The sequence below is a fragment of the Lepidochelys kempii genome, chromosome 1 (assembly GCF_965140265.1).
Source record: "Lepidochelys kempii isolate rLepKem1 chromosome 1, rLepKem1.hap2, whole genome shotgun sequence".
Lineage (NCBI taxonomy): Eukaryota > Metazoa > Chordata > Testudines > Cheloniidae > Lepidochelys > Lepidochelys kempii.
The window spans coordinates 122,355,395-122,379,870 of NC_133256.1; the positions used below are offsets into that span (position 1 = coordinate 122,355,395).

Genomic DNA, 24,476 nt, shown 5'->3' on the forward strand with positions numbered 1-24,476 from the left:
CCTCTGCAATCAGGACCATGGCCTTTTCACCAACAGTTCATGTCAAACTATCCTTAAGTGAAAAATTCTGGAACTGCAATAATGGTAGCAAATTTTTTCTCTTAAGATTTAACACCCCCCCCCCATACCAAATCTGAAATATTTTTGCAGTCTTTTGGACATATTCTTACCTGCTGTGCATCCAGTGCTACTTCCTAAAAATAAAACTAAATCCCTTTACAATTTGAAGGGGGGCGGGGGGTTCCTGAGCTTCTACTAAGGTTTAGAAGGTCTCCGGAGTGGGCAGCACAAGAGCAACATTACTAGAGATCAATATGCCCTTCCTGTTCCTAAGACCACATGCCTACCCACTGCCTCTTCAGTCTCATCTCTTTGATTGCTGTTCCTGGAATAAACGTTCCCTTGCAGGGCCTAAGGGAGGCAAGTGAGCTCCCCCCAGTGTAGCGTATGAAACAAGTTCAACAAGCTCGAAAAAGATGTTTCTCCTCTATTAGGATATAATCATGTAGTTGTTTACTTGTAACAATAATTATTCAATTTTCAGATAGAAATATTATTTTAAATACCTGCCCCCCCCCCCACCTTCTTCTGTACATCCTGTGTAGAGGATTGTGTGAGCTAGAAAGCTTGTCTCAGGATCAGAACTTTCCCCAAGTTTGCAGTAGATTTGGATCTGAGGTTCCAGATTAGGCCCATCACTACTCTAAGGGTATCAATTTTGTATCAGAAAAAGGGTTTGCATTCCATTTTTGTGAAGGTTTTAAATCAACCCTGCACCTTTCTGCAGGACCCCTGGGCCTTCCAAAATCATTTCTGGTGAGTGTGTGAGTCCTCTCTCTCTCTGGGTTCATTGATAGAGCCTCACCCCTCTCACTAGTAAAAAGGCCACCAATGCTCTCTCTCTACTGGGTAGAGATGCAGAAGAAGGGGCAGGTTCAGTGTCATTGGCACAATTTGTATAGTGGTGGTGCTGAAAGTCACCGAACAAAATTATAAACCCTCCCTGCAGATGAGTGAAACCACTTCAAGACAGCACCCCTGGGCTGGTTCTAGAAAGAGGCCAGTGAAGGCTGCAGTCTCTGAGCCCCAGATAGGTAGGACGAGGCGGCTCCTCAGCCAGCAGGGGCAGTTGTCGGTCTGCGGGGAGCTTCAACAGCTGGCTATGGGGAAGGAAGGCGGGGGCAGCGGCCTCTTTTGCTGTTCTAGCCGCGGAGTCTCCGGCACGTGGGCGTGTTTTTCCAGACGGGGAGGGACCCACGGAGCCAACACCCCGCCGCCGCCGTCCTCCAAGTTTGTGCGCCTTCCAACGGGCAGGACTCTCCTGGCGGCGGCGGCGGCGGCTAGCTGCAGACGCCGCTGCCCGGCAGCAGAGCGCGGCGGGGCGATGAAGGGGCGGCGGTGGCGGTGGCGCGGGCAGCACCGCCGCCTCGCCCTGCTGCTGGCGCTCTACACGCTGCTGCTGCTGCTCCTGGTGCCCTACGTGCAGGACTACGGGGCCGGGCGGGGGCGAGGGGCGGGCGAGGCGCCGCTGCAGCCCCGCTGCCCGAGCCTGCAGGAGGCGCTGGGCGAGTGGGGCTGGGAGGAGGAGGAGGAGGAGGGCGAGGGGGAGCAGACGCCGCCGGAGGGCAAGAGGGCGACGGCTGAGGGGAGCGAGGCCGGCGGCGGGAAGCGGCACATCTACCTGCACGCCACCTGGCGCACGGGCTCCTCCTTCCTGGGGGAGCTCTTCAACCAGCACCCGGACGTCTTCTACCTGTACGAGCCCATGTGGCACCTGTGGCAGGCCCTGTACCCGGCGGACGCGCTCAGCCTGCAGGGCGCCCTGCGCGACATGCTCCGCTCGCTCTTCCGCTGCGACTTCTCCGTGCTGCGCCTCTACGCCGCCCCGCCCGCGCCCCGGGACCCGCCGGCCCTGGGCGGCGGCGGCGGCGGCAACCTCACCACGGCCGGGCTCTTCGGCTGGCGGACGAACAAGGTGATCTGCTCGGCCCCGCTCTGCCCGGCCGCGCCCCGGCCGCGCCACGAGATCGGCCTGATCGACGGCGCCGCCTGCGAGCGGAGCTGCCCGCCGCGCGGGCTGCGGGAGCTGGAGGCCGAGTGCCGCAAGTACCCGGTGGTGGTGATCAAGGACGTGCGGCTGCTGGAGCTGGGCGCGCTGCTGCCGCTGCTGCGGGAGCCCGGCCTCAACCTGCGGGTCATCCAGCTCTTCCGCGACCCCCGCGCCGTGCACAACTCCCGCCTCAAGGCCAAGCAGGCGCTGCTGCGGGAGAGCATCCAGGTGCTGCGGAGCCGGCACCGCGCCGAGCCCCGGGGGCTCCCCCGCCGGCAGCGCCTGCCCGCGGCCGCGCTGGGCGGCGGGATGCGGGCGCAGCAGCACCGGGCCGAGTTCTTCCTGAGCGGCGCGCTGGAGGTGATCTGCCAGGCCTGGCTCCGCGACCTGCTCTCCTCCCGCCGCGCCCCGGCCTGGCTGCGCCGCCGCTACACCCAGCTGCGCTACGAGGACCTGGTGCTGGAGCCCCGCGCCCAGCTGCGCCGCCTGCTGCGCTTCGCCGGCCTGCCCGTGCCGCCCGCCATGGAGAGCTTCGTGCTCAACATGACCCGCGGCGCCGCCTACTCCTCCGACCGGCCCTTCCTCATCTCCGCCCGGGACGCGCGGGAGGCCATCCACGCCTGGCGGGAGCGGCTCAGCCGGGAGCAGGTGCGCCAGGTGGAGGCCGCCTGCGGCGAAGCTATGAGCCTCTTGTCCTACCCGCCCAGCGCCGAGCCCGGCGGCGCAGCCCGGGAGGGGGGCAGCAGGTAGCGGCCGCCTCCTGGACGGGACATGCAGGTAACACGCCTCCCCCATCTTTCTACCTACGGGGCCCGGGCAATAATGCAGCAGCCTCCCCTTGAGAGAGGGGAGAGGAGGACAGGTGGAATCCCGCTCCTAGGGATAGGAAAGGGGTGGGGGTGAAAGCCTGTCTCTGTTGAAGTCCGTGGGACTTTCACCATTGGGCACCTCTGCACTTGGAGATGGAGGTGTAACTTCTGGCAGGAGGCCAAACACCTTCGCTAGCTCTGATTGAACTGATGAGGTCTACACAGCAACTAGACACAGGCCAGCTAACTCCCGGGGTAGGGAGCTGTTTCATTGCTGTGTAGATGTATGGCCTTGGGTAAGAGCCCAGGGCTCAAGGACCCTGTGGGGTTGGAGCATCCCGGAACCTGAGTCTACATAGCAATGAAACAGCCTCATAAGCCCCAGTCAGCTACAGTGGGCCAATTGTGGGTTTTCCTTTACTGTGTAGACATACCCGTAGCTGTGGCCATGCAAGTGGTGGGATAGCTTGGCTGCTGGAGTAAGATCCTACCTGCTCATACTTAAGCAGCCAGCTCCTGCGACTGTTGGGTGCCCATCCTGACTACACTTATGTTTTTAGTGCCCAAGTTCAGTCAGAGCTAGTGTGGGTCTGGCTCCCCGAAATGGAAATGACACCACCACCTCAAAGAGTAGCCGTTGACTGTAGTGGGGCCAGGATTTCATCCTTAGTGCATTTTGAGCTGGAGGAGGGTGTCCCCCCCTCACTGTGTTGAGAACTGGGTTAGATTTTAATTAAGATAAGTGGGCCAGGGTTATGAAGTTACTCTCCATTCACACTGGACTTCACTCCCCACTGACTTTGGGACTGTCACACACCTAACTGCACACACTCCAATGAGGCCAGAACACTGTTAAGCTTCAGAGTTAGTGCACTGTTGAGATTAATAGGGACAGTTACTCTTCCTACAATGCTGTTGTTTCAGGCCAGGAGCAATATTTCTGTCCATCGTTGCAAGGTTATTTTTGCAACAGAGTTGTAAACTTTTTTTTTTTTTTTTTAATAAAGTGAAAGCTCATTCTGCAACTTTATATTGGTCAGAAAAATGCAGCAGTTGGGTTAGGGATGTAACATCCCTAGACTACAAGCAAAAGAGTTGGGATGCAGGAAGACATTATAGTGTACCCTCCCCAAATCTGATGGGAGCAGATCTAGTTAGATCTCTGTTCCCCAGGGCTTTAGCAAACCTAGTCCTAAACTGTTCCAAGAATTGGTACTTTCACTCCTTCCTCTTGAGACTTTTTCTTGATGGATTTGTGATTGGACCACATCTGATGTTAAAGGCACACCGTCAACTGAGAGATCCCAGTCGAAGTAAACTAATACTCTCCTTACTTCTGGTAAAAGTAGCATCTTAAGTTAAAACTGAAAAAGCTTTATAATAACTTATCCCAATTTTCTTGTTTTTCATTTGTCTTGGATAGTGAAAACTAGTAAGTAAGTGCCACTTCATGGTTCTTTGGAATTAGAAAGCATTGTACATTGAAGGGAGGATGTCAACCCTAATTTATCCTTACATCTACATCTTGTAAAAGCAGGCTCTTATTAAAAACCTAAAGCTAACCAATGTTTCTAGAATTTTTAAAAGTTCACATGGGAACAATTATTAAACATCCCAGATCGTATGAAACTGAAGTATTAAAAAATGTAACTCCTTTGATTCTTTTCATTGCTTAAATTAAGAGAAATGCAAAGAATAAATATACATCCTAAACAAGTCATATCTTCATTTTTTTTAATCCTAATTTTAATATAAGGTTTTAATGTTTCTTTTATCATATGATTCCTTAAGACTACAAATGTTAAGTAGAATTTAAACTATTTTCATAAGAACACACAACAGGTTAAGCCTTTAATTTATATTCTATATTAAGTTTTATAAAGTCCAACAGACCTTTTAACTGCTTGGGGTGCAAGTTTACAATGGAGAAAAGTGTCTTCACCTGAGAAGGGCTTTGCTTCCATTCACACTCACCCAATAACCTAGTGACTGGGCTGGAGATGATAATCTTTCTCTATATGGATTATAGTACAGCACTGCTAATACTGTATGTGGGAGACGCATGAAGTCAAGGGAAGGAGAGCTATTTCCACTTCCTTGTATTTGTCTCTAGTACTGTAGATGGTGATCACAGGAGTGGAGTAAGCAGTTGGCTACAGCAAGGGGTTTGAAGATGTTTGTTTAATCGGAACTCTTAAATTCTCTTTACAAAATTCCTAATGTAGGAATGTTTTAAAATTGGTTTGTCATATCTAGTGTGACTCTCACATTCTTCTGGCTATCTTGTAAAAACTTCTGAGAATGAAAAGTGGATACTTGATATTTCAACTTTGGTTCTCTGCATTAATTGAAATAACATTTTACTTTCCTAACTTCCTGCCTGACACAGGGTGCAGCAGTGCACGGGATTCTGTCCCTCACATCCTATCCCAACAATAACATCCTCTCAGCTGGTAAATTTGCACCCAAACAATTTACAAATATTTCCTAACAAGGTTAAGACAAACCAATCTTGGCAAGTTCTACCTACCCTGAAGTTTGTTTAACATTTTTAGGATTCAGTTTGAGTTTAAAGATACTGGTTTCAGTTGAACTTTTTGGAACTTGCATACTAGGGTATATTTTCATTTGGGGGAAGGGGAGGGAAGTTGTATTTCAGAGAATTGGATCCTTAAATTGTTAGACTCTTCCTTTTTTTAATCTGATGGCATTTAGACAAAGCTTCAAGGGCATTCAAGGTTATACTCGCATTTATATGTAACCCTCAGATACAAAATAAGACCGTGAACTTCAAATCGGGGATAATCCTGGATCAAGAATAAAACTATACATGTAAAGTGATGAAAATAAAGGCAGTTCAAAAGAAATCTTTTACAGTTACTGTTACTGAAAGAGCATTTGAATTAATTACATTGTAGACCGTTTTCGTGACTGGTATGTTGCACTGGAAAGAATTACTTAATACACTTTTGCAGGGGAAGATCTAATCTTAACACTAGTATTATTGGCAGAAGCATGCTTCTAAGGGAGAATATATCCTAAAAATGTTCTTGAGAAATTATTTAATTTCACTCTGTCAAGCATGTTTTGAGTTTCCTTTTTACTGTTTTTGTACTGAAATGACCTATTTTATAGCCTGAGGGCCATTTCTGTGTTCTCGTGCAGCCTTATTGCAGTCAGGTTGCATAGAGTATGCAAACAGAAATTGGTTCTTAAGTAATATTTTACCTTTTATTAGAGGAACAGTACCCATATTAGGTCACCTCACTCTAAAACTTGTCCATGTATATACCCTACCTAACTTGTACTGATGTGCTTGAGCAGAAACTGGTAAGACTTTATTGCATATTGAAAGGTCAAAAAGGATTTCTGTCTTTCCATCAAAAACCTCAGCAATTTTGGGCTGAGTCACTTGTAACAAATTCAACCAGGGATCTTCACCTTGCAGTATCAGAATACTCAGTTCTCCTGGGGCAATTGACTGTGCTCAGCACCTTGCAGGATCAGGATCAGTGAGCAGAGTGCTATGCTACTGTTGTGAATGAAAACATAAAATTTCACATTCTCTAAAGTCACTATGACTAAAACTGAAGCATAATCTGCCTAGTGATCCAGCTTAACCTGTTGCATCCAATAGAAAAACAGATATCTTTCAGAAACTGTTTAATTTTCACTCAAATACCTATTGAGTTTGGCATAGATAAATTTGTCAAGTGTCTGACTTGTCCTCAATATTGAAGTCCTTTCTACATCCTCAGCTGAATTTGTTCATTAACACCACTGCTCCTTATTTTATTAGTGATCAGTTTAAATGTATTTTCCTGTCCTTACACTTTATCTGAGTATTTATGTATTCTTTTTGTAGTTTTTTTTTTCCTCCACTGTGAAAGTCTGTCCTGCAAGATTTCTGCAGTATAACTACATGAGCTGTTAACATTCCACGTTTCTGTTTTTAATGTCAATTACTCTAAATGTCCTGAACCCAATACTAGGCAATATACATAATTGAAGAAAGTTTGTAGAGCTCAAAATCTTAAGAGTGGGATTTTCAAAAGCATCTAGGTCTTAAGAGTACAAGTCACATTCAAAGACCATAAGACTTGTGCACTAGATTTTAAAGGTATTTGGGCATTGCTCCACTCAGTGTTGCAATGCCTAACTGAGTTAGGAGCTGAACTCTCATTTTCAAAAACAACATAGGCATTTAGGACCCATAGTATCATTGACTTCCAATGAGACATAGACTCATAAGTTAGGCATTGCAATGCTCAGTAAAGCAATCCCTAAATACTTCTAAAAATCTGGGCCCTAAATCACTTAAAGTGCTTTTGAAAACTTCATCATCAATGCATTTAATGCGGTGAATTTTTCCCTTGAAGATGTATTGTGTCTTTCAACCTGTTTGCAACATACCCTGCTTAGTCTGAAAACTTACCTATTGAGTGTGGAGCACAAAAATATAGTGTCGGCTAACAAAGAATATTGATATTTATCTACTCTGATTTAGGGGATTAAGAACAAAGCTTAAATTGGGACTAGCGCTGTAGAGTTTTAGTATTTGAGAACTTTCGAATTAAGTAGAAGTGGATCTTGCTGAAAGTGAGATGGTGGGAAGCTACAGATAATTGCATTCTGAGAACAGCTGAGAATTACTGCTGAGACACTTTGTTTTGCACCATTTTAGCTCTTCATATGAGAGATTTTACTTTCATTTTTTAAAAAAAAAGCAAAATCCCAATTCTAGTGAATGGTATGGTTTAACAAAAAGTATAATTGATCGCTAAGATGGAGGGGTGGCACCATAAACACTTTTCATCGCTGATTTAAACTCCACAGGCTTAGAAGGGAGAGATCCGTGCCAAATTCATGAGATTTTAGCAGTTTAGGCTGAGATTTGGAACAACATACTTGCATTACATCATATGTAATGCATTAACAGCTTATATATACAATTTCATGGGAAAACAGGAACAAAACTGATAAATGTTCAAAGGATAATTTGTATCATCTGCTTTAATGATTAGCTGTCATGCAGTTGTCTTCAGATATGTAGGAACTCAAGCAGTATAACTGTTGGTAAAATATTACCTTATACTTATTTACTCCAAATCTGAGACTTCAGATCTAGACTCTGATTCATATGCATTAACACAATCAATATACAGTAACTCCTCACTTAATGTTGTAGTTATGTTCCTGAAAAATGTGACTTTAAGTGAAACGATGTTAAGCAAATCCAATTTCCCCATAAGAATTAATGTAAATGGGGGAGTTAGGTTCCAGGGAAATATTTTTTTTCCAAAGGATTCTGCGCACCTCCTGCCCACGGCAATCATCTGGCTTGCGGTGTTTGGGAGGGAGGGAGGAGGAGCGAGGACTTGGCCCACAGGCTCCCCCTCCCTTCTAAATGCCGCAAGCCAGCTGATTGCCATGAGCTGAGTCCTCGCTCCTCCCTCCTGCCTGGGGCAATCAGCTGGCTTGCCGCATTCGGGAGGCAGGGGGAGCCTGTGGGCCAAGTCCTCGCTCCTCCCTCCCTCCAAAACACCGCAAGCCAGATGATTGCCACGTTCGGGAGGCAGGGGGAGCCTGCCCGCCAAGTCCTCACTCCCTCCCCCCCCCCGCCCCCGCAGCAATCAGCTGGCTTGTGGCGTTTTGGAGGGAGGAGCGAGGACTTGGTGTGCAGGCTCCCCCTCACTCCCCTCCTTTCTAAACACTGCAAGTAAGCTGATTGCCGGGGGCGGGAGGAGGGGGACGGCACTGATCTGTGGGGTCTGCTGGCGGGCGGGAGGCGCTGGGGGGTAGGGGTGGGCGTAGGGAGGCTGCCAGCTGTGGAGAAAGCAGGCAGCCAAACAACGTAAGAGTGGAGCATTGCACAACTTTAAAGGAGCATGTTCCCTAATTGATCAGCAACATAACAACGTTAACCGGGACGACTTTAAGTGAGGAGTTACTGTATCTGCACATTTAAACTGACAATCTAGGGTACTGTATGATTTGCTGTACTGATACACATTTGTGTAAATGATGAAACTCCAATGACAGCAATATTTACCCCTCGTTTTACTTTGTTTTAGTTTGGCACTTCATAGATCAATATTCAGGTGGTAGTTGTAGAAATTCATGCAATATGCTGGTGTATTTCAAGTACAGAGGAAACTCTCTTAATAGTTCAGTAGTATTTTTATATTTTTCCTGATAAATGCAAAGATGTACAAATTTATGATACTGATTTCCTCTGAGAAGGGTTAAATGACAGTGGACTTTCTCATTTCTTAATGGTTTTCATATTGCATGTGTTCACTGAACAGTTAAAGATTATTTTTCCCCCATCAACCCTGCAAGTTCAAAGAAAGGCCCAGAGTCAAACTAAGTTCTTTCCTTTTCTCAGATATCAACACTAAAAGTTTTAGCAGGCCAAATCTGTGCCCTCAGACACTTATGCAAACTTGATGCAATGGAACTATATTTCAGAAGGGGGAAAAATTATGCTAAAAATAAACAGAATATTTTCTGAGATGCATTGGCTTTGTAAGCCTAACAAGAATATAAAGAATTAAAAACTTGTCACTAAAGCTGGCTGTTAGGGACAGTAAGTATAGTAGGTGCTATTTTGAAATAGGGTGCGTCCTAAAAAAACCCATGGCTGGTCTGGATCAGCTGACTTGGGCTTCTGGGGTTATGGCTCAAGGTTGAAAAATTGCTGTGTAGATGTTCTAGCTGGAGCCCAATCTCTGGGACCTGAGAGGGTGGAGGGTCCCAGAGCTCAAACTCGAGGGTGACCATCTACATGGTTTTTAGCCCTGCAAACCCAAGTCAGCTGACCGCCATGGCTGTGCTGCGGGTCTTTTATCCCTGTGTAGACCTACCCATAATCATTTTTCAGAATAGAGCCACATGCTGTATTAAATGTTGGTTTGCCACTTGCATTAAACTTGAAAGAGAGCTACCATTTTAGAGAAGGGGATGGGAAGAGCAATACTGTCAGTGACAGGTTTGATTTGACAGAGGAAATTTTCAAGATCCTACTTCTGTTAATCCTGGCTCTTTCAGTTTGAGATTCCCTTGATCTGGATCATTTAATGTTCAGTTTAAATTGATAGCCCTTTTTAATCAATCAAAAGCCTCCTAATGTAATGCACCTTATGAGCGGGAGATCCATTACTACTTCTGTTTTAGAGGGATACATCTGGCAGCCTTGGCTCCAGCAACAGGCCAAAGACAGAATAACTTCTCAGTACTGAGAGCATGTTTATCTTTGTATTTAGTGCCAAGAAACTCTAGCTGTTAGTATTGGTGTGTTAAGCTGTGACAGTGACCTACATTACCACCTTACTGAGTGCTGACCCTTCACAGCCAGGTTTATCTTGCATTGCTTGACTGAAATGAAGATGATTTTATTCTAGATGGCATTAACAGCACACGTTATTAAGGTTGCCAGACATTTCCCCTTATAAGAAAGACACTGTTTTCAGCTACTTATAGCGTTGTCAAACTTCAACCACTTGGGCTGAAATGTTCCAGTGTAGGAGTGTGGGGGGAGCTGAGATTGGCTGGGTGAAGAAATTGGGACAGGGAGCCAGGCATGGGGTCAGAGACCCTGAGATTAGACAAGGAGCCTGGGGAGCAGGGAACTCAGACTGGAAGGGCAAGAGATTTGAAACAAGTAGTTGGGGCAGAGGTGAGTGAGAGACTGGGATGCAGACTGCAAGCCTGGAGGCAGGGACTAGGACTGGCTGGGCAAGTAGACTGGGACAAGATCGAAGCCTGAGAAGTGGAGACTGTGACTGGGTAGATAAGGAAAATGGTATGGAGTCAGGGGTGGGGAAGAGACAGGACTGGGACAGGGATAGGTTGGAGGTGGTGGGGCACAAGGGGTTAGTCTTGAGGGAAACAAGCAGATTTTTCTGCCCACTAGAACATAGGAACCTTTAGAGCCTAGAATGGAACCTGAGTCCTGAATCTCCTAATTTCTCTGCTGTCAGCAAATATCTATAAAACCCACTGGCAAACTTCTCTCCTCCCCCTTCTAGTTCTAGTCCACACATGATAACCTACCACTGCTATAAGTTACTCTGTTAGCTCAAGGGGCAGGGGTCTGTGTGGTGGAGATAAAGGTTCCAGTCCTCTTGATGAACCACCTGCGTGTCAATATGATGCCACATGATAGAATTTCTCTCTTTTTTCAGTTTGCTTTTTTTAAAACCTAGGTTAATATGACTAGTGACACTGTGTACAGCTTTTACTGTTTAAAATGCTATTGGTTACAAGCCTGAAGAGGCTCCAGTCTATTTCTTTTTTTGAGGGGGGTGGTATGTGTAAATTGATAAGAAGATATCAATTATTTTTCAAAATGTGCATATATAGTATAATAGTAGTGGACACAAATTATGTTAAAAGAACATTATGCAAAGTCAAGCACCCAAAAGTTAGAAAAAGCCAGAATTAAGATTGTGCAATCTTAACTCAGCCCCTTTCTGTGATGCTAGTTGTTGTTTTTTTTTCCCCACGGGACCCCTGCCTCATTCAGTACACAGATTGGACCTGCTCTGGAGATGAATCAGGGTTGTGTGGTGAAGGAGATTGTTGTCTGTAGTACCCCTGCTTCATTTGTTGCAGAAGTCGAAAGATGTGTAGTAAATAAAGTAGGGGATTGCAGAAAGGGAAGGATGGGCTCATGGTTGAGGCAGTTGAATGTTGTCGTGGAGAACTGAATTCTATTCCTGCCTCTGCCACAGAGTTACTGTGTGATACTTGGCAAATCACTTGAACTAAACTTTTCACAGGTGGTCACTGATGAACTGGTACTCCTTTTCTGGGTGCCCAACTTGACACTGTGGTCTGATTAGCGGACATGCAGAGCACTCAGCAGTGCAGCTGAAATCAATGGGAGCTGTGCTTGAGTATATAAAGCACTGTATCATGGTAAGTACTCTGGAAAATCTGCACTTTGTCATCTCAAATTGGGCACCCAAAAGGAATAGATACTTTTTGATAATCTTTTGGTGCATCTGCTCCCAATCTATAAAATGGGAATGATTACCAGCCCCTCGTCTCACAGGGGTTTGTGAAGATAGATTGATAAAGCGGGTGATTCATTTGGATATTATAGTGCTGAGCATCATAGAAAAGCACACAAGAAAATTAATAATTCTGCGTTCAGAGCAGGGTGTGAATAGTGTGTAGTAAATACGGCCGATAGCCACACATTCAACGATAAGGAGAAAATAAAATATTGAACAACTACCCACTCATTAACAGTGCACTATCCATCCTGTGTACTGACAGAGGCAGGTGTCCTATGGGAGAAAAATGGTATGTGATCATGTAATTAAAGAGAGGTTTCAGAGTAGCAGCTGTGTTAGTCTGTATTCGCAAAAAGAAAAGGAGTACTTGTGGCACCTTAGAGACTAACCAATTTATTTGAGCATAAGCTTTCATGAGCTACATCCGATGAAGTGAGCTGTAGCTCACGAAAGCTTATGCTCAAATAAATTGGTTAGTCTCTAAGGTGCCACAAGTCTTCCTGTTCTTTTTAATTAAAGAGAGATGCACAAGGGGGAGCACATTAATGTTACAAGAGGCAACCTCACTTCTGGCATTTCCTAACTTTGGAGTGCTTAATTTTGAAACCTTAAATGTTCTTTTAATGTATTGTATATTTCTGAAAAATAAATAAGATGCCTAAATTATGTTGGCAGAAGAGTTGGGATTCTTCCTTCACTCTCCCCAATTAATGCAGCTGCTGCTTTGAGGAGGATGACCTGAGTGAATGCTCCTTTTCAGAAGCTGATTCTGAACTAGTTACAGTATATAACTACATTTGATGTGAAATATATGATCAGGAGTAACTAACTGTAAGGTATGTCCTTCTGGGGGAAATATTGTATTATGATTTTCCAGTTAAATCATCTATTAGCATCTCCTCTGACTGAAGGCCTTAATTTTAGCAAAGTCTCATTAAATATTTCATTTCTTGTTTTGACAAAGTTTTAAATTCTATTTTGTTAATTCACTTACTATGACAGTATAGTATTTCATGAAACGTAAGCCTGGGAGAGCTATTGAGTTAAAATAAGAACTGTCAGTTTCTCAGATAACTAGATAAGTATGTTAAGGGTTTGTATGAGCCAATTTTGTCTCTGAAAAGAGATGTTTGCTTAAAGCTGGTTTTCACTGTTTCACAAAGACAGAGGCAGTACTAGCCCATTGGGGGCTCTAAGCAGGAATATTTTGGGGGCCTCCCCCTCATAACACAATAAAAAGTGAATAGGGGGCTTGTTGAGCTGCTCGGGGCTCTAAGCAATTGCTTAGTCTGTTTATGCCTACACTGGCTCTACACAAAGGTTTCTGTGTCTTTAATGAAGATGAAGACTTACACAAAATGGACACAAGTGACTTAGGATTACTTTCAGGTCAAATACAAATGCAAAATGCTTATTGTATTTCACAATAAGCAGGGAATCTTCAGTCGTAGGTTACATTTTGGATCATAAACTTGCTAATTTGAAGTTAAGCCTTCCAATAAACCTCTTGATTAAAATATAAGTAATACTTGCATTAGTCAAAATTCTCCTCTAAGAGCTTAAAATTTAAGCTCTAATTGTCAGTCTAAGGATGATGCCATTCACAGTCTGTATTAGTGACACTGTAGATTGAATCTTTTGCTTGTGGTCTAGATCTACTTCAGCAGCTGTAAAGCCACAAAGCCTCTGTTATTTTTGTACTGTAACACCCTGGGCTGCTTTTTATTTTCCATAATATATAGCGCTCTTGACTGGGGGCTAAACAAAGTATGTAATTACCAATAAGCCATTTTAAGACTGTCAACAGGCTGGGCTTACTTTTAAAACTGAAATTGAGTTTGCCTGGAGTTATTCCAACATGTTCCCTCATGCCTGTATCTAACTCTTAAAAATTCCTACCATGAGTTCTGGTTTTAGAAGTCAGATGCCCCAGAGGCTGTTGTGGGAACATTCTTGAATGAGTAAGGATTTGGAGACAGAATGTTGTTGGAAACATAGCCCAGCCCACTTACTGGCCCAGGAATGGCTTTGTGGATGTCATAATTGTATGGGCAAATGGCCCATGGTTCTGAATAGCTGGGCTGAACTTGCAATAAAAGAAAACATATTTTGTAATCTCTTCTGTTGGAAACAATGACCCAAGCACGCAGAGTACAGGCTGCCTTTGTTGGGAGTAAAGAATCCTTATTTAGTATTTTATTATGAAGCAGCTAGAATCATTTTCAGTTAAGGGGTATGGTTAACGGACGCAAATGTTTGATCTTGTACTGCCACTTGGAATTCTGGACATTGGCAAAAGCAGCGATCCTGCCCTAAAACAGCTTTTCAATGAGCATATGCATGGGTTCTTAATGGCTCTTCCGTGGAAGATACTGTCTTAATTTCCAGGTAAGCTGGAGTTGACTGCAGTTAAGGTTGAGTACATAACAGTTTAAGTATAAAAACATTACAGAGATATTGTAATTATTCCAAAAACAAGCATTATAACACCCTAGAACTTTTTGGTTTAGGTTACACTTAAAAAGAAATCTAAACATGCTAAGATGCCATCACCTCTTCCTGTAGTGACACTATGCAATAACCATACTTTAGTATATAATAGTTTAATCTGGGATGACAAATCAACATAAGGACATTCATTCCATCTCTTCCTCCCCCCTCCCCCCATGGTGTCACAGTGTGAGTTAAGGTTGTTTGGGTACCTTCAGGTATGAAAATGCATAGTTAACACATTTGGATTTCATCCGATGAAGTGAGCTGTAGCTCACGAAAGCTTATGCTCAAATAAATTGGTTAGTCTCTAAGGTGCCACAGGTACTCCTTTTCTTTTTAAGTTTAACCTTAACTCTGAATTTCCTCAAGCAAAATTCACAATGTATATCTCAGGGAGTTTTATTTGTGTAAGGACTGGACTTGGGTCTGATGTGCATTCCACTTACAATAACTCTTAGTGTTTTACCACCTATTTACTTTGCATAGAATCTTTACACCAGTTTGGCTGAATCATGAGGCAGGTTAATAGTTCTAAGTATCTGAACATTGCCCAAGAGAAGCTTTAATGTAGGTTTTGTCTACAGTAGAATGTGTTTGCTGGTACAGCTATAATTCTTATAGGGGAGAGACCGCGTATACTGGTAAAAGAATTCTTGCCAATATGTCTTATGCTTGCACCCCAGATTGAATAAGCTGTACCAGCTAAGTGACACTTTTGCTGGTGTAACTGCTACACTAGGGCTTTTGCTGGCATAGTTATATCAATCACATTTGCGGGGGGGAATCACACCTCCGCCGTAGCTATACTGGCAAAAGTTTTTAGTATAGACTGTAGGGTACAGACAGCCTGTACCTTTCCTTGTATGGTAGCTGCATTATAGATAGAGTGCTACCATGAATAGCTGAAGTTGCTTAGGCATGTGCATAATAACCCCCCTTCTCAGTTGTTTAAAGCTTCCTGAAACGTTCACCTTTCATGTTTGGGCAGAGCGCAAGCATGATTTTATTTGTTTTTAAAGCTCTGCCCATGAAAAAACTTGTAATTTTATTCTAAAAGAAGCCTAGTTCTGAGCAGGGTGTGGTATAAAGTAGAAATTTGGCAGAAAAGGTGGCATTGAGGGAAGAGAGGTGCCTTTTAGGGCATGTTGTCTATGCTTCAAGCTAGGGGTATAATTCCAAGCTTGAGGAGATGTACAAATGCTAGCTCTGATCATCCTAGCATGCTAAAAATAGCAGTGTAGCCATGGCAGAGTGAGCAGTGGGACTAGCCTCCCTGAGTTATGTGCTGAGTGTAGTGGGGGGGTACATAATTGGGGTGGCTAGCCCCTCCTGCCACTCACTCCTCTGAGACTATGCTCTATTTTTAGCACACTAGCTCAGTCAGAGCTAGTGTGTGTGCATGTTTCCCAAGATGGGACTCTCTCCCCCAGCTCGAAGTGTAGGTGTACCATGAGTATTAGGGTAAAAAAAAAATAGATTTAGCTGAATCAGGGGTTGGCATATGTGTTTTCTTTAACTACCTCCCAGTATTCTGAGTGACATGGGCTGCACTGCATGTGTGTGTGGAGCTAAATACAGGAGTACGGAAAATGTAGTGAATTTGTGTATTTTCTGTGCAAATAACTTCAGTGCAGCAAGTAACCTCATTTTCTGCACCCATTGCAGCACTATGAAATTAGTGTGCAACAAATGTTAGACAACTGCTTATTGGTTATTTCTTACTGATGATGGTGCGGTGAAATATGTAAGGGCTGGTTACTGCCTGCCCCAGAGTTTCTGCACATCCTTTGTAGGAGCACTTGCTTCCACCACTGACTTCTCTGCATGAAGCTGTGGGAGCATAGAGCCACTGACCATTCATTCATAGAGCACAACAGTGTCAAGAAAATGGCATTGGCTTTCTTATGGTGTGTAGGCAAATAGCAGTGAAAGTATTATGGAAAGATAATGTTAGTTTTGCAAAGTAAAGCCCTTGAAAGCCAGGAAATAGAAAAGCTGATGTTACATGCAGAACTTCAGCTGTTCTCCCTTGTATGTGTTACAGTGTGGACTTGAATTACATGATCCAAGATTACTGTTGTAATGCAGCACACCTGCCTCATTCCTTGTGAAAGCTGGACAAGATCCCTGCCTCATGCTTGGTCCAATTCTGTTTGTAATTCCAAATATAAACCCAGAACAACTATTAAAAGCAGTGGAGTTACCACTGTAACTCCACAAATCCTTATGCACTGTGGATGGTGCATAGTGAACGAGAACATAACGAAGGCCACGCTGGGTCAGACCAATGGTCCATCTAACCCAGTATCCTGTCTTCGGACAGTGGCTAGTGCCAGATGCTTCAGAGGGAATGAACAGAACAAGGTAATTTATAAAATGATCAGTCCGAGCTTCTAGAAGTCAGTTTTAGGGACACCCAGAGCATGGGGTTGAATCTCTGACCATCTTAGCTAAGAGCCAGTGTGGTAACTATAAGGCCTCCTCCCTCATTCTTAAGGCCCTTCGTTTTCAGTTTTTATTTTATTTAATTTTTCCTGGGAATTTATTACTACAACAACAAAACAGGTGAAAATTGGTGGAAAATCTATTAATTTTTCTGGGTAAATATCAGGGTTTATTTTGGTGGACGGAAGGACGGGGGGAAAGTATTCAGTAGATTAATGCTTTGATGAATGGAATTCAGTGTGATTTACTGCAGAACTAAAACAGAATTCAAAACACAATGCCACCTCTAAATTTAAGAAAACAATATATCCCTAATCCCCAAATAAAACTTTTCATTTGAATAAACAGTTCACTGTTGTAGACTTTGAACTACTAGCCTATAAATACTTACATTTAATAATTGGGCCATACCATTTGCAGGGCATACACTCAACTTCATCCTTTTCTCCTGTTTTTATTTTTTAAAAGGTTTGAATACTTCTTTATGTTCTGAAACATATTCTGATACAGACTTTAGTTTTCTTACCATTATAGTGTCAGATATTTAAACTTATACTGCTAACAGCTTAAAATGTTTGTGGTGGGCGTGAGATTAATCAGTACATTCAGACGTGCACACACTTCAGAGCTTGCGTGCATGTCTGTTTGTGTGTATCTTCTAGATTAATACATAGCCTTACTTCTACAAACAGCTTTACATATACACACAGACTATTGTATTATCATGATACATATCTTATTGCAATGTACTGCATTTTCCTAATAAGTTATTTTTTATATATTTGATATAAAAGTAGGGTGAAAATCAGGGAAAAAATTAATAATACTTCCGTAAAACCTGGGCTTTTTTTCAGTAAAGTTAGTTTAAACTGAAAACTAAGGGGCTCACTCATTCAGTATGAAGTTAGGACAGGTCTTGCAATATAGCTGAGAGGAGGGGTCCTATGACCTTGGCAGAGCTTATTTAAATTTGCAGTGGGTTCTGCTTAGTGCTTTACAAGTCCTCCTTTTCTTTTTAAAAAATTCTGTACTTAAACAAGACCTCTAAAGTATTGAGTTGACAGAATAGCAAGCACTCTCTCTCTTTGTGTATAGCCAAGAACAGTAACTTTTTTCCAACTTTGTGCCCTTGTTTAGCATATCTACTCACTGAATTCAGAGCATACATTCCCCTTCAATTCTTACCTACTATAGTACGAAATTTCTGTGAAACAAAGCAATTTCTCATTCCACAGCAGACTGTCTTGTTTCAATATTAAAATGAAAACAGTAGAATCAATGTCTATATTCAGTTTTATTTAAATCTTCAAGTTAATAGCGAACTAGAACACAAACGTATTACTATATCTATAAAGTACCTGTCATTTGACAAGGCCTGTTTCCAAATTAATAAATGTAAATGATTAAAGTACGAGTAAATTCATAAGTGTATTTTGTCCATTTATGATAGGCATACTTGTTCATACTCCTCCTGGTCTGTATTTTGTTATCTTACTGATCCACTGAGGGTCTTATATTGTTAGATCTTTGAACAGGGATGAGTGGCGGCAGTCTTGCATGTATGAATAAGCTAATATGAGCACTTGGATTATTATTGAAACTAATTATCGCTAAATCCATCTGTTAAAAAAAGTTTGACAGTACATAAGTATACATACAGCAACAATTATTTTACTTTTGTTCAGAGTATACTATTAGCTTTCACATTATTTTATTGTAACTTGATTTCTTCTCTTCAGCCATCCCCATTTAAAATTTTATAGTTGTGTATATTTTACTGACAATTTATTGCTACTTAATGTAATTGCAACACTGAGCTTATGAGCTACAAGCTTAAAATTCCTAGTTTAAAAGATCACACTGTTCTCTTAACATGCCTTCTATTTTGAGAATACTGAAAGCTGATAATTGCAAAAACAATGTTCTAATGCAGTATTACTTTTTCCCCCCTCCCATAGCTTGAATTGCAGACATTGGAAGGAAGCGTTACTGTACAGCCAAGGACTGTGAAGAAAAATTCATCCCTGAAGAGATTACATTCCACATCTTTTCAGAACTTCAGTTAATGCTAACAACTGTACAGTTTTGCATAGCAGAACAAATTTTAATCATCTAAAACAGGTGGACACAATGACTTCATTTCCAGTAAGGATATGACAGTGCAATATGGACAACTATGAACCTCCACTATGGAGTGGTTTATTTTACAGTTTGAAGGTGCCAGTCTGTGGTCAGTTGTAGGTGCTTTTTCTGGCAACAAGGAGACTTAAATTTTTAAAGTTACTGACAGTACTTGGACAAATCATCTACCATTGCAAAAACTCAGTATTTGTAAGCGTAGTATTGTACACTTCAGATTTGTAGCACAACTTTCACAGATCTAAATGGTGAAGTTTTTTTTTTAAGTGCTCTGGTTCCCCACCCTGTAATGGGGAATTTTATCCTAATACCAGGACTGTGTTTTTAGAGTTCTGAATACAGTAAATTATATAGTAAGTTGTGAATTTGATTATACAAACTCTCCCTTGGGGGGGAAAAACAGTTGAAGTGCTGCTTCCATTTCTACTGCATTGTGACCAAATCCACAGAAAGCACAGTCACATCACACCATGCTCTTACAAGAAAATGCACAAACCTCTGTTTGTTTAGGAGGGAAAAAAGTTCAGGGCTGCTAACTGGTGTCAGTTGGCATAGCTGAGGTTCTGACCCTTGTGTTAAGCTCTTACTGAAATGCCAAGCTAAAATCCACTTCAAGTTTGTCTATAACTCATACCTTAAATAACGCTTTGGTGCTGAGAGCTGGGATTTCACAGTGCTCATTGTTAATGTACTGTATAAACCTTTTAAAAGAATGTTAAGGCTATGGGGCATTTATTCAGTGCGATCTGAGGCTTAATTTGGCTCCAGATTTAAGTCTTACAAAGAGCTTGTCTTACAAAAAAGCTAGGACTAATAGCCTACAATTCCCATGGAAAGCTGATGAATTAGCCCTTCCTTATGCTGCTAGAAATCCTTTCATTGCAGCTTTGTTATGGAATGCAAATCTGAAATGGGCATGTATTTCTCTCAGTTTGGACAAGCAGGCCAGATCTATATTACAAAGGTTTACCCGCATAGCAGTGCCTGTTAAGGCTGTGGACTTTCTGTGACATTTCCATGCCTGCAAATGCCTTAGTATAGACAGTTGTAGTGGCATAAGTGCTTTTGCTGTTATAGCTTATTTCAGTCCCTGACCCTGTACAGCTATATCAGCAAAGTGCAGACTAGGCTTCAGGCACCCTAGCTGAGCTTCTAACAGAGAACAGTAACTTACCAGTAGCCTTTTAAAATCTTAAATGGTGGTAATAGACAAGAAATTTTAAAAAGGATTACCCTGACACCACACCATGGACCCATCCTTTTGTGCCTAGATGCTTGTGGACAGGAGCCACACTCAATCATGATTTTGGTTGTAACAAATGTCAGTGCCCAGTGACATCAGTATAGATTACTTAGTAGATCAAATAGAGTAACTTGCAGAGGAAACAGCATGGTGGCATGCACTATGGATTAAAATGTGGCCAGCCTTGTGTGGGGGATATGCAACAGTGTTTTGAAAGATTCTGTAAATTGATGCACACTCACCAGATTAAGATTAGCAATTCAGAAGTCATTCCATAGTAAATACTGATTTCTTCGAGTTTGGTTTGTGTAGCTTTGGGCAGCTGTTCTTTGAACTCTTCAGAAACAATCTGCAGTGTAGTTAAAGCCACTGTCCTAACCCTGACATGAACATGGGAGCCATTGCTGAAGTTTGAATTTTTTCTATTTTATTTCTTACATCAAGTGGTGGAAGGGGAAGAAGGGTTACTGCAAGTAAATTCCTCATAGAATCATAGAATATCAGGGTTGGAAGGGACCTCAGGAGGTCATCTAGTCCAACCCTCTGCTCAAAAGCAGGACCCATCCTCAATTAAATCATCCCAGCCAGGGCTTTGTCAAGCCTGACCTTAAAAACTTCTAAGGAAGGAGATTCCACCACCTCTCTAGGCAATGCATTCCAGTGTTTCACCACCCTCTTAGTGAAAGTTTTTCCTACTATCCAACCTAAACCTCCCCCACTGCAACTTGAGACCATTACTCCTTGTCCTGTCCTCTTCCACCACTGAGAATAGTCTAGAACCATCCTCTCTGGAACCACCTCTCAGGTAGTTGAAAACAGCTATCAAATCCCCCCCTCATTCTTCTCTTCCGCAGACTAAACAATCCCAGTTCCCTCAGCCTCTCCTCATAACTCATGTGTTCCAGACCCCTAATAATTTTTGTTGCCCTTCGCTGGACTCTTTCCAGTTTATCCACATCCTTCTTGTAGTGTAGGGCCCAAAACTGGACACAGTACTCCAGATGAGGCCTCACCAATGTCGAATAGAGGGGGACGATCACGTCCCTCGATCTGCTCGCTATGCCCCTACTTATACATCCCAAAATGCCATTGGCCTTCTTGGCAACAAGGGCACACTACTGACTCATATCCAGCTTCTTGTCCACTGTCACCCCTAGGTCCTTTTCCGCAGAACTGCTGCCTAGCCATTCGGTCCCTAGTCTGTAGCTGTGCATTGGGTTCTTCCGTCCTAAGTGCAGGACCCTGCACTTATCCTTATTGAACCTCATCAGATTTCTTTTGGCCCAATCCTCCAATTTGTCTAGGTCCCTCTGTATCCTATCCCTCCCCTCCAGCGTATCTACCACTCCTCCCAGTTTAGTATCATCCGCAAATTTGCTGAGAGTGCAATCCACACCATCCTCCAGATCATTTATGAAGATATTGAACAAAACCCGCCCCAGGACCGACCCCTGGGGCACTCCACTTGACACCGGCTGCCAACTAGACATGGAGCCATTGAGCTCTACCCAACTTTCTACCCACCTTATAGTGCATGTTGTACCCTTACTGTGTATTGAACCCTGCAGTCCTTCCTCTGGCAAAAAAATGCACTAAAGTTCAATGGGAATTCTGCTGAATTTAGGACTTCAGTTTTAAGCACAGCATGACTTTTTCCAGCAGTATTTCTATATTAAAACTGCATCTCTAAGCCATTTCTCTGGCTTTGTAATTTACCAGTTCCTTCAAATTTTCCCTCTTCTGGTATGTAAGCTTATTTTTTCTAATCTTGTTTTACAAAATGGCATAAAAAACCCACTTTAGAGGCATTTGGATTTGTATCCGATGGAATCTTAAACTTTCTTCCACAAGCTTAAAACTTACAATACAGTGGAAGGATATTAAGCTACATTATACTGCAAACCTGTCTTACTAAAACAGTATTTTCAAATAGAAGAACAAATCCTCTTTCTAATGTCCTCTGGCCCTACAATGCACACTGGATATATGAGAATCGTGCTCTTGTTACTGAGCTGTTCTGGTCTGCTTCACTCCCTGAAGTTTGAACTGGATCTTTCTAAGATGTGATATTGGCTTCCTTGGATTCCCCTTCCCACCCTCTTCTCTCTGGGACTTTAGGCTATATACATGAAGGGTATTACTCCCACTACTCACATCCCACTGAGCCTCTCTGGCCTGTAAGCTGAATATTTTGAGAAATTAAATAGCTACTAGATGACTCATTGAATACAGATTTCGCTCTGACAAGCTTGTAAGATAGGAAAAAGGCCTAACTTCTTGTGCTTTATTTTTTTTTTTAATTTAAGCACTTAAATTCCATTCTCACTCACGTGCAGAAGCAGGGACTCTGCCAAAATGGAGTTGGAGCAAGTTATTAGTGGTAAGTTATAACTTCAAAACATAAGTTCCAAAAGGTAACACTGAACCTTTCTCTGAAGGCAAAGATAATGAATTTTTAAGTGAATAATCACTTCTCTGATCATTAGTGTGTGAAGAAAGATTGTAGGTTTTGTTAAACTGAAATTATGTAGAAGAATCCTAGAATATCATGGTTGGATAGTCCAGCCCCCTGCTCAAAGCAGGACCAATCCCCAATTTTTGCCCCAATCCCTAAATAGCCCCCTCAAGGATTGAACTCACAACTCTGGGTTTAGCAAGCCAATGCTTAAACTACTGAGGTATCCCTCCCCCAAGTCCTTCAAACTCTCACTTACAAACAGCCCCATTCATTTCAATGGGGCTATGTGCATGTGTAAGCTTACAGAACTGGGCCCTCTGGTTATTATAGGTAGAGCTGGTAACAGCACCTGTTAAGGTTACCCAGCACTTCCCATTATAAGACCTTGTTTTCAATTGTGATCCTTTGCCAAACAGTAAGTATGTAGGCTAAAATGTTCCATGCTGGATATCTACCTCAGCTTGAAATCTTTTTGGAACATTTCACCAAGATGGTTCAGCTGTTTTAGAGAATGAAGTTGGGGGGGAAAAAATACATTTTTCACTCTTCAAAATTCCAGTGACCTCTTTGAAAAAATTAGAGCCCCCATCCTGTGGGGCAAGGACTTTAAATTGGGCAGAGGCTGGGCCTTTTGCCATCCTTATGAAAGTTTGTCCAAAGGTGGCCAAGTTGTATATACACCTTTCAAAAATGGCAGTTAGCACATGCTCATACTTACATTTTAGCTGCTAAAAAAAATCTGAAGATTCTCTCCTTGCTTAGCATGTTTGAGCCTCTCTCAGCCCCTAGTGTTGATAACCAGGCTCTGCCTGGGCCATCCTCCCAAAGCATGCTCCCTCCCACTCACACTACATGGCAAAGGCAGATATTTCCTTGCAACAGATGCTCCTGCCTGTTCTAGGTTAGGCACTGGAACTGGGGGAATGTGTCTTTCCTGTACTCTGTGACCCCCTCTGCTGGTACCCAGGCAGCATGCAGGAGGAAGCACTCAGCTGCATTTGAAGTCAGTCAATGGGAGCTGTGCTTTGAACAACTAAAGTGCTAATATAATACGAAGTACTCTGACAGGTTATAGGTGTCGAGTTTGGCCCCCACAATTGGAACTGAGCAAAGATTGAGATTAAGTATCCACTATCTGTGAAACTGGGTTAATATCTATTGTGCTCTGAGTTTTTGTGACTCACCTGTATTCTAGTAATAGGTGCCATAGAAAAGCCCATGAGGAAATAATTTTTTTTGTCCTCAGAGCCAGGTTTGATAGTGTGCACTAAATCAGACATAGGCCACACACTGTACAAGCGAGATAAAATACAATATTGAGTGCACTGAATGAGGCAGAGGTCCTGTAGGAAAAAAAAGTGATAATTAAACTAGCCATGCATACACACAAGAGGATCAAATTAAGGTCACAGGAACCTTAATTGTAGTATTTCTTATCACAAGAGCTTGTCCTTGCAACTTTAGTAATCTTAACAGATTTTGTTCGCATGTAATCCACATGTATAAATTCCACTGGTAAGTGATGTAGTTAAGCCTAAGAGGTAGTTGTGCAAGAGAGGTAGTAAAGTTGTTGTTTTTTTTGTACAGGACTGTCACAACAAATTAGTTTCACATCTACGAGCATTAGGGCAAAGAAACAAGCATAGTCATATTAAAAGCAGAAGTTTGAGATTTATTTTTTTTTTACATCCTTCCACATGACCCCACTGAAAGCACTTCCATAATTTTTCAGCGGATACATGAGCACACCAAGCAAGGTTTAGCTAGGGTCGTAGACTGTTCAGGTACTAGGACTGGGTAATTTACTACAATGGCT

The 24,476-nt window shown here is 42.8% G+C and overlaps 1 protein-coding gene across 1 annotated transcript; it reads left to right on the forward strand.

Annotated features, from left to right (window-relative positions):
* Nucleotides 1-1,238: 1,238 nt before the first annotated feature.
* Nucleotides 1,239-19,672, forward strand: CHST7 (carbohydrate sulfotransferase 7). The gene is made up of 2 exons (XM_073353331.1): nt 1,239-2,827; nt 18,779-19,672. Exon 1 carries the CDS (start codon nt 1,385-1,387, stop codon nt 2,798-2,800), a length of 1,416 nt encoding a protein of 471 aa, XP_073209432.1. The 5' UTR covers nt 1,239-1,384; the 3' UTR covers nt 2,801-2,827; nt 18,779-19,672.
* Nucleotides 19,673-24,476: the final 4,804 nt, after the last annotated feature.

Excerpts from the sequence above, each read along its gene's own strand:
- CHST7 (XM_073353331.1), top strand. The coding sequence starts at position 1,385 with ATGAAGGGGCGGCGGTGGCGGTGGCGCGGGCAGCACCGCCGCCTCGCC.